Source organism: Anopheles coluzzii, chromosome 2, assembly GCF_943734685.1.
Source record: "Anopheles coluzzii chromosome 2, AcolN3, whole genome shotgun sequence".
Taxonomy (NCBI): Eukaryota; Metazoa; Arthropoda; class Insecta; order Diptera; family Culicidae; genus Anopheles; species Anopheles coluzzii.
In genome coordinates, this window is record NC_064670.1 from 1921006 (window position 1) to 1935806 (window position 14801).

Consider the following 14801-nt stretch of genomic DNA (forward strand, 5'->3'; position numbering starts at 1 on the left):
CCTTAAATAGAGCTGGCTGGCTGTGGTTGCAACCGGATGCACCGTTCATTCATGGAACAAACAGCACCGCATCCCTTCCATCGGCATGTGTAAAGATGTAAGGCGATTTGGTAAAATTTAAACTCTCCTATCTAGAGTGCACGTGCTGAAAGCGAAGCTATCTCAATCTTCTTTACTGTGCCATCTCTTTCACTCGCTCGCTCTCTCTCGTTCGCTCATCCGCCCTTTATCTGTTTTTCCGATCCCCTCCAAACAGCCCGAGTGGTCTCGACGAGCCTGCTCGAGTTTTACTTCCAATTTATGGGCCTGCTAAAATTATACGCTCGATAAAAGCCTTTTCGGAAAGGGAATAAATCTCTCGCTGCTTACACGCTTACTGCTACTGCTACTGCTGCCATTCATGCCTTAGTTCCGGGGCGCCTCCCTGCGGTGCGCTTGCAGCAGCAGCGTTAAAGCAGCGCGCCCGGGTGATGGCTAAACAAATAAATTTTATCTATGTTGCTGGCGCGCTTCCTCGTTCTGTTGGCGCTCACGTTGGGTGGACAAACAAAACAAGAGACGCCAACGTCATAAACGTCAAATCAGAACAAGCTCGTAAGCTCGGAGTGTCGGCGAATGGGTGCGCCGTTTATTGTTGAGAAACGTTTGAATTTAAAATGTCTCAAATGGTTCATCCGCAACGGTTGCTTTAGCACACAATTACAACAATCGGCTGGCAGCTCTCAATAGCCTTTTTACGGATAATTTTATTAAAGTAAGTAAACGAAGCTAACTTTTCAATTTGTGATTTTGTGTTTCAATCGTTCCCGTCTCGCTAACACCATTAATCGGATCGGAAATCGATTCCGACCGCTGGGAGTTGGCTCTAATGCTGCCCGAAAATGCGCTTCCCCATCTTCGGAGCGTGCAATAATCCGCCATTTCTCTTCGCCATTTGAACCACCGTATGGCCGTGCCACGCGAATCCGGGGAAACGCCATGCTGGTTGAATCAATCTATTTGCAATTATATCGCGTGCCAGCTGATGGGCCAGGTAGATTTAGAACCCGAATCTTCCGAAACCGACCCCCCAAAATAATGCCTTCACTTTTCAGTGCGGGAGGAGGGACTGACAGAGCCGACCGGAACAGTAGTGACCCAAAAAGGAACGTACGACTGGCAGGGGTTCGGGTTTTGGGCCGCTATGCCGGACACTGATTGGATTATATTTATGTGCTTTCCATGAATCATTTATGAAATCATCTTGGGCCGCACACGTGGATCGACCCACGGGGATGCTCGAGACACACACACACACACGCGCCCGACTTCCCCACGGAAGGATTACTCGCTTCGATCTAAAGTACATTTAGTGCGATTGGGTTCGTTTCATGAACCTTACGAACCACACTTTCTGGGCAGGTTTCCTGCGCTAAACAAAACAAACAAAAAACACACACACACACTCAGCAAGTGAGATGTCCCGAGGGACCAAGTTCATCAAACGGCAGGGAGGGATTCCTTCCAATCACGAGGGGCGCACGAATCCCTCCCCTTGAAGGTGCTCGTTCGATCGATCGCATTAAACGGGGCCAAAGCGGGTCGATTCGTCCGGTAATGTAGCTTCAAAACGCACAACAAACACATGCCATCACTACGCAATCGTATCGTCGACAGAGCTAGCACACGCGTGTTTGGGTGTGTAATCGCTACGCGGGTTTGGGATGGCGCCATTCGCTAAAAGAAACAATCCCGGACGCGCTTTGTGTGCCGTCGAGGGGAATATTTTTTTTTCTTTTGTGCACCCAAGTCACGTCCGATCGGAAACGGATGTTATTGACGAGTGCAGTGCAGACCGTTGGCCCGACGGTCGGAGGTGGGCTATTTGTATGTCTAATTTATCCACCATTCCCCCCTGCTGCGAAGGGCGATGAGAGAGAGAGAGAGAAAACACACCTGGCGGAGCAATCGAACCACAAGGCCACTTCCCGAACTGCTTCAACTTGGGATGAAGTTGTCAATTGTTTCGCTTATCGAAAACTTCTCTATTATTTAAGAATTCAACCAATCTGGTCGGACCGTTTTCCTTCCTTTTTTTTCCTCACGAAAAGTCTCGAATAAGGGTATCTTTTTTGCCGTTTTGCCGTCTGCCAGTAGAAAGTTTCCAACACTCCATCGAGATTGCATTGTTACTTCTAATCAAAGCAGGCGCGAGCGCCTTCCAGTTTCCTTCTTTATTTGCTCGTTTGTTCGTCGTTCCGTCCGCTCTGTTTGATCGCGGGAGACCCCCAACAATGCCGAAGGTGAGTGAGAAACTTTCCATCATAAATCCTAATCCGGCCGCTCGCACTCGCATACTTTTACGACCTTTTTTTCGCTTGTTCGCTTGCTCTTTCCAGAAAGCCAAAAGTCCGAAAGTTTCGCCGGAAGAATTGCTGTAATTATTTCTCGCGATACAGTGTTGGCCGCCGGCCATGTTTGTTATGATTTGAATTATCACCAATTCTGCTTTTTGTGTGTTTGTATGTTTGTGTGTGTTTTTGTGCGTTTTCTTTGAATGCAGCGAGGCCCTGCGGCAGGCGGAGGAGGAACGCTATGCGGAGGAGCAGAACCGGCTGCACGGGAAGGTGGCCCTCGAGCTGAAGGAATACAACCAGCGCCGCATGCTGCTCGTCGAGACGGTCAAGTTCTTTCGCAGTAAGTAAAGTGGGCTTTATTTGAATGGAGAGAAGATGCGCGTGGGTCAGCAGAACAAACCCGGTCCCGGGGTCAGGACAATAACTAACTCTGATCTTCAGGGCTCGAAAAGGCAGCGCTCGACCACGAACGACAGCAGGCGGAGCGGAAAGAGTGGACCGATTTCCTGGCCTGCCGGACCGCACCCGACCCGGCCAGCCCGTCGCTGCTGCGCGAGGCGCTGTACCGGTGGCGCTTTCAGCAGGAAGCGCTCGAAAAGAGTTCGGTCAGCTGGACGCTGGCAGCGGACGAACGGAGCCCATTGACGCAAGACCCGAGCCGGAAGCGAACGACGAGAAAAGATCTGAGGGAAGTCTTCCGGAACATAGGCGGCCTTTACTTGCCCACCGTCCGGGAGGCGCTGGCCGTGCTGGCATCGATCCAGGACAGTGTGCAAGGCAAGGGCCCGCGGCAAGAAACGATGCCCGCCGAGGTCGCGCTCGTCCGGGACGAAATCCGGAAGTTCATTAGCGATTCGCTGGACAGGATGACCTTTCGCATTGGCAGTAACATCGCCCGGGATATGGAGTGAGTTAGGGACGGTCGGTTAAGGGGATTCGGTAGTGTCATTCCAGCTAAATCCTCTCGCTGTTTGTGTGGACTCTCTCGGAAAGGACTTTGGATCCTGTGATGAGTGATTTCCACTTCCAGGAGGACGATGTGCTGTCGATGTATCTGTGGAGCTTTCGTCCGGTTCCACTTGCGCCCGATTAGTAAGCATCACGCGGGCTTGCATGTGAACGTCGGCTGTATGGGACTCATCGTTGTATCTTCCCCCTTTCCCCGGCTTCCCGATCCCCAGTAATCAGCTTATGAAAGTTATCGACATGGTCCCGCTGAGCTTGGTGCTGCATCGACCGCCGGCACTGGATCTGAAGGACTGCCTAATCCGTGGTATGTGGCTGGAGTTCGATCACCACAGCAATATGGACCCGACGCACACCATCCCAGCGCTGGAACCGACGGTGGAGTTGATCCCTGCCCAGGAAGCGGAGTGGAACGAACGGCAGGAAGTGAAGCGGAAGCGACTGACAGCGCTGCGGAAGCTACGGGAAGATTACGATGCCGAGCAGTGTCGTAAACAGGCCGAGGCGGAAGCGCTCGAAGCTCAAAAAGGGGGCAAGGACACGAAGAAGCCTGCCGCCGCTGTCGCCGCCCCGAAAGCCGGTGGCAAAAAGGGCAAGTCACCAAAGCAGCCACCGGTCCCGGAGCCGGAGCCAGCGGTGATTACGGACGAGACCGAGGTTGACATTGACGCCGAGTTTGAGCGGCAGGAAGCGGATCGATTTTGGGACACTTTAGCGAGCGTTTCGCCGAAAGCGCGACCCCTTCGGCCGGGTTACATCAACCTGCGCGAGTATGCCATCGTCGGTGGCGTGTTCAAGCTGGCCCGGTTCGACGGGCTGCCCCAGCCGATGGAGCCGAGGCCCGATTTCATCTACACCAACGTTCCGGATGGTTTGCAGCTGACGGAAAAGGGATACCGAGCGCTGGAGCCCGAAGAGTTGATTAAAATTGAGCTCCAACTGCCGGCCCACTGTCACTGGTGGGAGGAGCCGACCGTCTGCTGGTGGGAGCGGTGGGAGGAAGGCGAACAGTTTACCCAGCTCACCCCGGAAGTACAACAGTTTCACCTGCAGTATGACGAAATCGAGGCCCACAAGGCGACGCTCCTGTTTGCCGCCCCCGAGCATCGGCTGTCCCGCGCCCTGGCCGGCGAACCGAAGCACGTGCGAGACTTTAGCCTGATGGACATACCGGTGGAGGTGCGGCTGCACTACCTCATCCGCGACCACCTGCTACCGCGCGTACCGGAAGGATATCGATTTCGGGCGGAGCTGAACCGGTTGTACGCCCTGCTGACGGAGCGGACCGCCCGGCGGAAGGCACGCGAACGGGAGCAGATGGCACGCGACGGGCTGGTGCGCAAGTACGAGCAATTTCTCACCGACGGTCAAGACGCGGGGCTGTCGGAAATGCGCCTTCCGATCGATTCCGATATCGACAGCGGCGACGGCACGGATGACACGGAGGAGCAGGATGGCACGGACGCGTTGGTGGCGCAGGAAATGGATGAAAAATTGCAACAATTTTCATTGGCAGCAGCGGATGAGGCTGCCCACTATCTGCATCCACCCGTGCCGCTCTGCCAGCCGCTTGTGGTGGGCGACAGGTACGACGGTTCGGAGGCTGCCATCGCCGCCGAGCTGATGCAGGAAATGGAGGCACTCGTGCGGCGAATGGAATCGACGGATGCAATGCTGGACAATGATTCAAACGAGCGGCTGTGCAAACTGTTCTCCACCTTTCTGCTGCTGCTCGAGTATCTGCGCGAGAAGGAAAAGCCCAACTTTCCGCCCGTGCCGGTCCCGGGCGAGGAGGCGGAAGCGGCGGACGATGTTTCCGCGATGGTTCAGCCCAAGCCCCGGCGACGGTGGCTGGAGATTCGTACGACAAAAAAGTACCCGCTCGGGCTGGGCGCCGGCCGAACGCGCACACTGTCCGGGGTGAGCGAGGCGTCGCTGGGGCAGGATGAGAAGAAGAAGCGCAAACGGAGAAAGTCCGCCGGCAGTGTCACGGCCCAGCGGGACAGTACGGCACTGTTGGACGCCCAGCAGGAGCAGGAAGAGCAGGAGGCGATGGCGCTGATCGAGCACGAGCCGGGTCGATGGTCAACGATGCCAATCCGCAACCAATCGTACGATCCGGAGCGACGGCTGCTAACCTTCACCACGGACCGGCTGGGCGTGTACGGGCTGGCCGCGCGCAAGTACTGCAACATTCCATTTGTCCACTGGGACATGCGACGCCACGGCAGGATGTAAGTGAAGAGAGCGAAAGAAAGAAAGAAGGAGGAAAAAAACCATTTACTGTTCGGTCGCATGCCGGGCCTGCTGTTTCAATTTGCACTTCTTTCCAGCGCCAACCTTACGACGGCCCTCACGCTCACCACCAAGTCGCTGCAAATCGTGTTCTACGTCACGGCGCAAGGCTACCGGCTGGCGCTGCAGGAGCACGCGAAGAAGCAGACGAAAAAGTTGTTCCTCGAGGAAGCACCGGCACCGGAAGTGTTGCCACCCGGCGACGGGACATTCACGCTGGACGAGCTGGAGAAGTTTCTGCAGCGCATGAATGTGCACCTGTTCCCACAAGTGGACACTTGTTTCTACGTTCCCGGCGTGGAGCGGGCGGCGAGCCCGAAGCATCCGTCGATGGAATCGCACAATCTGCGCTGTCTCGGTGTCTTCTGTCTGACGCACAACTTTCAGTCCTGCCTGTGGAACCGGTACGCCAATCGACGGACCGCACTCGTGCTGGGCCGCGAGCTCATCGAGGGACGGAACGAGCCCGAATTCGGCACCGTCATGATAACGCCACTTAAGTCACAGTTCGTCGAGGTGGAGGAGCTGTGCTCGGACGCGCTCGAGCAGATCCTGCTCGCCTACCATCCCCGTCCCGAGGAGCAAAGCGTGAGTGGCGTTAGCAAGCTCTCGACGCGTAATTCACACACGTCACTTATATTTGCTGTTGTGTTGCTTGTCTCTCTCTCTCTCCCATTAGTACAATGCCGATTGCTACGGTCTGCTGAAGGACAGCCTGGAGGAACCGTCCCGCAAGGTGCTGGCGAAAACGCCCGCCCTGCTACAGTGGAACGTCGGGCAGTTGCTGCAGAAGCTCCAGCTGCTCAGCTACTCGTGAGCACACACTCCGAATTGTAGTGATTGTAGTGGACTGCCCCCCCACTCCAACAACCGAACCCGGTCATCATCGTGCTCCGAACGGAATGGTCTATCATTAATGTATTACAAAATCACGCCAATTGCAGTTAGCTTTGCTCTGGCGGCTGAGTTTCTTCGACATTGCTCACGCCATTTCGTGCAGCCGCCAATTGTGAATCGCCCGAAGGAAATGGGTTGCTGCCAAAAAGAGAGAAAAAAAAGGAAAACACCCCGGGTAAGTGGACCGTAGGCTTTTGGGCTTCCATTCATTCGAAACCCCCGCTTCCAGCGAAAGCATTAATCATCGTCATGCTCGGCTGTCCGACTCGTTTTCAATCCAATTACCATTGGCTCCGGCACACAGTCATCATCGTTCCCCATGCACACCTTTCTTTTTTGGTTCGACAATGTTCACGTTGCTTTGTTTATCGCCGGGCTTGGGTCGAATTGAGCATTGCCATTAGCGGAAGCGTGCAGTGTGGGCAAGGGAAGAAAAGGACGAAGCTTTCAAGAATGGGCAGCCCTACACAAAAGTCTAAATTATCCGTTCCGTTAAAGCGTCTGATGTATTTTCGATGTACTTGCAAGCAGTCAGCAGTGACATTGTAGCGCGGAGGGAAAATAGGAGGAAAAACGGTACGGAGGTAGGGATTATGGCAGGGTTTCCTAGTCGTCAGGACAATGACGGATGCACTTTGTACAGCATGGGCCTAAATGTGGGCCCATTACTCCCGTTCGGACGGAGTGATTGATACTTGCTGATGGGTCGATGAATGATTTAACGTTTGAAATGGAGTGTAAACTCTCGTAACAATCAGTTTTCGAAACGTTATTGATTTGCTGCAACACACTGGAATGTACAGCACATTGCAACGCCACTGTTGTGTTTTTAATGCATTTTTTTTCGTCCCAAACTATTTTGTGTTACATCCAAAGTAATGCTTGCAACTTTAGCGGCAAACATGCACAATGAAAAATCAAGAATTGTTTATTTTCCTTCGGTATTATCCAAACAATTGAAACATATCTTTCGAAATAACCTCATACTGTGATGCTGTGTTCGATCGTTCTTTCTCGCGCATCCCCCGTTGTGTAGTGCTTTTGTTATCCCTTACCCAAGTACCATCGATACCATCGGACGGATAAACAAAGGAATTAGCAAACATCCAACATATATACACACACACACGGGAGTTTTATTTTCATCAATTTTTGCTCCCCTGCTCGCATGCTCCAGTGCTCTCATTTTACTTCAATGTTATTTGTACCATCCACCCACCCTCCTTCCATTCTTGTGCCCCGTCCCGCTCCGTCCCGTTCACACCCCACCTCTATCGATAGCCGATTGTGTTTGGGCGTTCATGTTGGTCAAATTTGTTCGATCAGATATGTTGATTTATGCGCCAAACTCTTTGCGGCTACTGTGCGGCACTGGCACTGGCGGGTGGTGTGGCTACATCCGGCCAAGGGGGACGCGACAGGGACAGGGTGAGTGAGGGCAGGTAGTAAGTTAGTGTGATGGTTTTATTTCTGCTTTGCTGTTTTCTTTCACCCGTCACCTACTCACCACCAGGCTTCCTCCTCACGCGTCACGCGTTATCGTACTGCGACGCTCGGTACGCTTCCGGTAGTGGGAAAGGGCTATCTTTGCACGGGTTCGTTTTGCTGGCACGGGGACAGAGGAGATGGCAATCATCAACACCACAGTGCAGAAGGCGGGGGCGAGGAAAATCCCTCATCACACATTGACCGATCAGCGGGTAAAAACATCCAGTGGATGACATGAACTGGTACGGTGGGTTCCCGGAAGTGAGACATACACAAACACACGCACGCACCGGAAGAAAAGCGTGCTTCCAATCTATTCAAACAGAATTGTATAAAAATATGTGCCTTGCTCGATGGCGCTGTGTTGAGTTGGGTGTGTGGAACGGAAGGAGAAATGGCAACATCGGGCGGGCTTGGTCTCTTCCCCCCTAACAAAACTGAAGGAGAGGAAAAACGCCCCAAAACAGCCATGCAAACCCGCAGGCAGCCCCCGAAAATCGACACGATCGAAAAAGTTTTCACATTTAATATCGATTAAAATTTGTTTTTGTTTAACTTTCGCTTCGCAGGGACGCTGGACAAGTACGATCGATGCACAAACTCACTCACAAACACGTTTGCGTCTGTCCTCCCCTTGCGCCCGTTATTATCGAAACGGTCGCTTTTGTCCCCTCGTGAGAGGGAGAGAAAGAAGGTGATAGAGAGCTGAAAAGGAGGCTCGTACCATTATTATCTTGTAGAGTAAGCACAGCCACCCCACAGTTCTTTTTTTCTGCTGTCGTGGGGAGAACATTGCTCCAGCTCCCCCTCCCTCGCCACCTTTCCTTCCCACGAAACGCAACTGTTTAAGGCATCGTTCAGCATTTCGTGCGGTTCGTCGCCGGGACGGTCCGAAACAATGGATGGGCTGTAATAAATTTGATCAGTAAAAATTATATTGATAAATTCAATAAATTTCCTTATCTCAGCGGTCTGGAACGAAATCGAAATCGATTGTTTTCGGCAAGGCCCACGGTGCCGCGGTTGCGGGCCTGGGACACCACGCGGCCACACTGAGCCCATTATGCGTCGGTGTGTGTGCGTAGTAGGTGCGTTAGAGTGTCCCTCTGTCTGTAAAAGTGGAAGGGGGTAGAGCAGAGAAAGAAAAAAAGAAGCAGAACCACCCGAACGCCATCATCCTTCCGCTGCGCTGCGCCCGTCATTGCACTTACGGGGCTGAAATTTGAACGGGGTTTGGCCACCGCGCCATTAAACCACTCGGTGAGTTATGGATGTGTGCGGCGGTCGGAAGCACAACAATCAGCTCGGTGAGGCACTGTGAACCACTGAGTCGGAGTCTGGCGGCCAGGGGGGGGGGGGTCAGGCCGGCCCGTTTGTCTTGTCTGTAATACTGCGCTCGTATTGGGTTCGACCGATTGCGACCAATTTTGTCGCCTGTTCGTCGTGCACCTTTTTTTTGTTCATTCGTTCGATACTCCAACCTGCCTGACGTGTCACGTAATTAAGTTATCAACAGGCCTGGAATGAAATTTACCGCTACATAATTAGAGAAAATCAATAAATCACTCGACCGACCGAGGCGCACCAGGCGTCTCCATTTCCGAGAAGCGACCAACCAACCAACGTGCGGGATGTGATGATGATGTGGGTCGGCGTTTTGGCACCACGGTATGGAAATATTCATCAGTGAAATCGTGGAGATTGCCGTGACCTTTGGCGCCCGTTTTATTAAATGTTTATGAGTTTATCTTTAAGAAAATCCAAGCTAAGCTTTCTCACTCACTCACTCACTCACGACGATGACAGCCGCGAGGTTGCCCTTTTGGTCTCGTGGCAGTCTGCAGCAAAACCCCCTTTTTGCCATAGTCGATCGATAGTTTGACTCGTCTTGCGTTCTTGCTCTCTTCGAAGCCATCGCCACCACCACCACCACCATCATCGTCATGCTCATCATTGTTTATCCAACGTTGCGACCTTGTGCGATAGTTTCTTCATCGGTCAGCACGCGCGAAGTAGCTGGCTCGCCACGGCGAAAGAGCAAAAGTAATCACTTTTTGGCACCGCGCTGTCACCAAAGGACAGCTCCGCAAAGGCGCACATTCAGAACGCTGTCTGAATGCTGTGCCGAGTGGCCATCCTGCTATCCTGCCAGCCGGCACACTATTCATCATATTCTTTTGCGCCAACGGTCGGGCAGGTTTACGCTAACCCGCCCGACCGTTGACCACCACCGCTTCACTTTGATCGATAAAACCTTAATGGCAGGTTAGGACGGACGTTGATAAATGACTGACTGATGGGGAGGGGGGGGGATGGGGAAGAACGGGTCCAACGACACCTGCCAAAGTATCGATTAATGTTGGCGCGCTTTGGACCGTCGCGAGATGAGCTGCGGCCACGTTGTCCGTGTTTGCGATATTGCAAAAATTCAACCATCATTCCAACCCTCCACATTTCCGTCGTTCCATGTAGGTAGCTTTTGCTGTCGCCTTGTAAAAATGTACATCAATCGCATCTCATGAATAAATTCATCCCGGGCAGTATATTTTCGAATTTGCAAATTTAATTAAAATTACATTAATTATCATCGTCACGCTGGCCCTGGGACGCCGCGCGACGCCGGCCACGTGTGAGTGATGTTCAAAATTGATGCAATTAATATTCGCGAATGTCATACGGGAAATGGAACCTGCACACACACACACACACGTGTGCCGTATTTGCGCCGTTGTTGACTCGTTTTCCATTCTTTCATTGCCTTCTGGCTGCAAAGTGTGTTAGCTTGAGCGCTTTTTTTTTTGTTACTGTTGGACCGACTAACACGGGGTGAATCTCTCTTGGGCCGCCGTGCACCTGATCCCATGCGGCACCAACTGGCGAATGTGCAATTGCAAGCGCTTTATTTGCCTTTTTTCACACCCAGCTCTGTGCCCCGGGGGGGATTGATTGAAAATGAACGCGGGAACGCAAACAAAAACGGCAAAAAGGCAGCAGAAGCAGAAGGAAGAAAAAAACATCATAAACCTTTCGGAACAATCTCATTTCATGCATTTGTTGCCCCAGCGCTGACCGACGCGCCACGAGTTTCAATGCCGGACGTGCCGGAGCAGATTGAAGTCCGTGCCCAAATGCTCTCTCACACACACACACACACACGCGCACGAAGAAGTGTATCCGGTTTCCGGCAGTGTGTGAACGGCTGTGGCGGTGAATGTGGCCGAACCGACGGGCCGCTTGTGCCAGTGTGCGTGGGGCAAAATTAATGGAAGTCATCGATTACGATTTGATGCATCGAGTGGAATGGCACTCAAATGGGGGGAAGGGGGCTAGGCTCGAGCTCGATAATCGACGACAGGCACCGGTCAACGGTGCACAACCTGGTCGGACGGGCGACATCCTTGCTCCTGGACGATTGGACTCATAAATGAATTCCACTGGCGAGTCCTACCACGCCCAGCCAAAAAAGCAGCACCGTGCGCGGCAAGGTTGGGCAGAAGGGGGCGAAGAGATGGACATTTTTGTCCGTTAATTTCATGTGCAAAATGTCAGGGCACCCGGCCACTCGGGAGTGGGAGTGAAACCTGTCCCGACACAATAAATAATGAATATCGAAAAAGTTAATTAGTTTATGATTGGCCACAGCTGTTCGCGTCCGAATTGGAGGAAATTGCTTCACACGGCAGTGGAGAATGCGAAACCGGAGCTTTTTCCCACCTTCCCACACACAGACACACACACACACACCAAGTTTAAAGTCGACGATGCGTTTGATGCTTTAAGACATGGGAAGGGAATTTATTCTTTTATTTTGGGGGGAGGGAAACCATTTTTAAACTTTTTCGTTACCTTGGTGTAGTTTTCAAACACATTTCCAGCTGGATTGCTGGGGCTAATTGGATTCTGTGGAATTTGCAGCAAATTCATACACCTCCACACACACGCACACACATACACAGTTGAAGCATCAAACCAAAAAATGATTCCACAAAACGCAAAAAAGTAGCATACCACTAACACCATGAATGATAATCAGCATAATTTATGGGATTAGAACACCGGCCGAGGTCATTAAAACGTACTGTCCGGATGCTTGGGTGTGAGATTTGTTTGATCTGAAGCACCTTTCCCCACCCGGCCCTCCCAACATTCCGGCAACAGGACCGTTAAAGGCACTTATTATACAGCCCGTTGAGTTCATCTGGCAGGCTATAATTCTTTCCAATTACAAGCCACATTTAGAAATTAATTTCTGCACACCCATCGGTATGCAGGGCGCCGCGTCCCACTGTGTGCCGCGCCCGGGAAGCCGGCCAGCCAGCGCAGAAAGCATATGTCAGCAGTTTTGATGCGACTAAATGTGATGTTTTTGCTGTCGCGTTGAAAAACAGCACAAAAAACGAGAAAGAGAAAATAACAGAGAGAGAAAGAGAGAGAGAGAGAGAGAGAGAGAGAGAGAGAGAGAGAGAACGGGACGTGGGAGAGGAATAAAATGTAACCGTTTTATGCAAATCCACCAAATCGCTACCTGAACCGAAAAGTTTCATAAATCTGCCAACGATAAGCCCTTGCCCCGTCTGCCCCCGCGCGCGGTTCTCGCGCATGGGAAACTGTTTCGCATGAGCGCATTTTGTAGTTTTCATGCGGATGGTTTCTTCTTTCATTATTAGTCACAGGTGGCAGGTGGGGGGGAGGGGGGAGGTAGCAAGGGGAAGCTAAATTATACCACACGCTTAATAAAACAAAAATCCCGTTGCCGTACGGGCGCCGAGATGTGGGTTGGGATGATGGGTGGAAAAATATGGATATTTATACAGTGCATTTTCATCAAGGGGGGGGGGGGGGGGGGGTTTGCTGTCCGTGCTGAGCGTTGATCGAGTTCGTCACATTCTTCCCACTGTTGCGACAGCGCGTCCATCTCTCGCGTGTCTATCTGTACGTGCAGTTTGTTGACTCGTGTTTGCTTGCGTTCTTCAGTTCGGTTTGCGTACATCGTCCATATTTGCTCGGAGAGCTTTCGTCATCACCGGTGGTACCGGTGACGCACGAGCCCGTTCGCCATTGTCAACAGTCGTGGCGAGGGCTTAGAGGGAAAATTGAATTCAATTCAATTAAATCAGCGCAACATTTTCCACTCTAATTTTCACTTAATCCTTGGTTCTGCGCGTTTCGCTCAACCGGGAGAAGGGTGGCCTGGTTTGAAGGTGTCTGTGTGTGTTTGTGTCCGTATTCGTGGGAAATTAAAAACACACTAACGCTTGTATACACACACATACAGAGAGAAAGATGGAATTGCTTAAAAGAAGCAGGTTCTTGTGTCAGTTGTTCACTGGCTTAGCTTGCAGATAGGGAATTATTTTTCGCATTTTTATCCCCTCGGCTCATTCCGCTTGTGTCGCACGTTACACAATTTACACAACACACACACACAAACGCGCTGCGTTCACTGGTTCGCGCGGAGTATTGCTGCTTGCTGCTCGAGCGCTGTCATCAGCTTGCCGTTGCTAATGGAAACGGTCGTCCGTACCGTTGATGTTGTCAGCATTTAGTGAAACAATCATGACAACGGCACCATCTCGCACGCAGGACGCTACCGTACGTTACCCACGGAGCTTAGTGGGCGAAAAGAAAAATCACACCGTCACAAGTGCACATCGTTGTGTCCATTTCGCGTGCGGCAACCAACAACAACTGCACACATAGTTCGCGTCGTTCCGTTCTGCTCACACGAAAAAGTGATAAAGATGTTATAGAACTTTCTTCACTCCTCTCTTCTGAGGCTGAGTTGGGGCAGGGGACCGGGAACAGGGCAGGGAAATAATAATATTGCATTGCGAGACGATCGTTGCCCGACCAGCATTATCACCCACAGCCAGCGGTGCTGGTGGTGGTGCACTGAAGAGCCACGAGGAGCGTGACGTACGAGACAGTGGACCGGAAGAAAATAAATAAAATTAATTATGTCAATTACCACCGTGCCATGATAAACTGGATGCCATTTATAAACGTCCACAATGTGGCTTTTTTTACACGCTAATTCCACGCGCACCGCTTTGGCGGTTAGTACGAAGGCGAGTGTGCATCTGCCGAGGGTGAAACAAATTTCTAAATTAGGTGTTGACTAAACGACATCGGAAATCCAGCTCGCATCTCGTTTTAATCTGTGTGTTTGTACAGTGCGAACGCTCATAAAGACAAAGCAGCACATTGTGATTGCCACTTTATCCGATTTTAATACATTTTTCCACCTCCGAAACCTCCCATACCCACATTTCACGTGTAAAATTGGGGAAGAAAGCAACAAGAACGATTGCAACACGGCATGCCCACCTGGGGGAAGCCGTCTTTCGGGAAGCAGGGAAGCAGTGCGCAACACTTGACGGCACTGACCTATCACGCGTGATCCCGTATCTCCCCCGCCGGTTCTACGCGAATCGCTGCTCCCTGGGACAAGGCTGCACACATGGGAAATGGAACCGTGTGCAAACGAGAGAGTGATTGTAATATCACGTGAGAAGGGTTACATTCCTACGGTGAAAGCATTTTCGCGTAGTCGTCTGTTTTTTTTTTCATGCTCAAAGCTCCACCAACCATCACAGCAGCGGCTGCTCATCGATCTGAGAAAAACACATCTTCTTTTACAGCAGATAAAAACAACAGCAACAACAACAGCAAATAAACACGCAGAGCGCTGAGTTACCGGTCACTCACCGCTGGAAGTGCGCGCTGCTTCCCCGCTCGCTTCCAGTCGTGTGGCGGTGGAGAAAAACGCCCGAACCGTGCGGGCCTGCCGCGTGCGCTTTTGCGCAGGACTCTGCATCG

General features: G+C 51.9%; 1 protein-coding gene across 1 annotated transcript; it reads left to right on the plus strand.

Annotated features, from left to right (window-relative positions):
* The first annotated feature begins 1804 nt into the window (after nucleotides 1–1804).
* LOC120952727 (uncharacterized) lies at nucleotides 1805–7341 on the plus strand. The gene is made up of 8 exons (XM_049606302.1): nucleotides 1805–2282; nucleotides 2379–2416; nucleotides 2543–2676; nucleotides 2778–3243; nucleotides 3330–3428; nucleotides 3518–5536; nucleotides 5636–6185; nucleotides 6277–7341. Exons 1-8 carry the CDS (start codon nucleotides 2274–2276, stop codon nucleotides 6412–6414), a joined length of 3453 nt encoding a protein of 1150 aa, XP_049462259.1. The 5' UTR covers nucleotides 1805–2273; the 3' UTR covers nucleotides 6415–7341.
* Nucleotides 7342–14801: the final 7460 nt, after the last annotated feature.

What these genes read in the sequence shown, in the direction of transcription:
- LOC120952727 (XM_049606302.1), top strand. An exon ending in GACGGTCAAGTTCTTTCGCA is followed by an intron (nt 2,677 to 2,777) that starts GTAAGTAAAGTG and finishes TCTGATCTTCAG; the next exon opens with GGCTCGAAAAGGCAGCGCTC. An exon ending in GTTCCACTTGCGCCCGATTA is followed by an intron (nt 3,429 to 3,517) that starts GTAAGCATCACG and finishes CCCGATCCCCAG; the next exon opens with TAATCAGCTTATGAAAGTTA.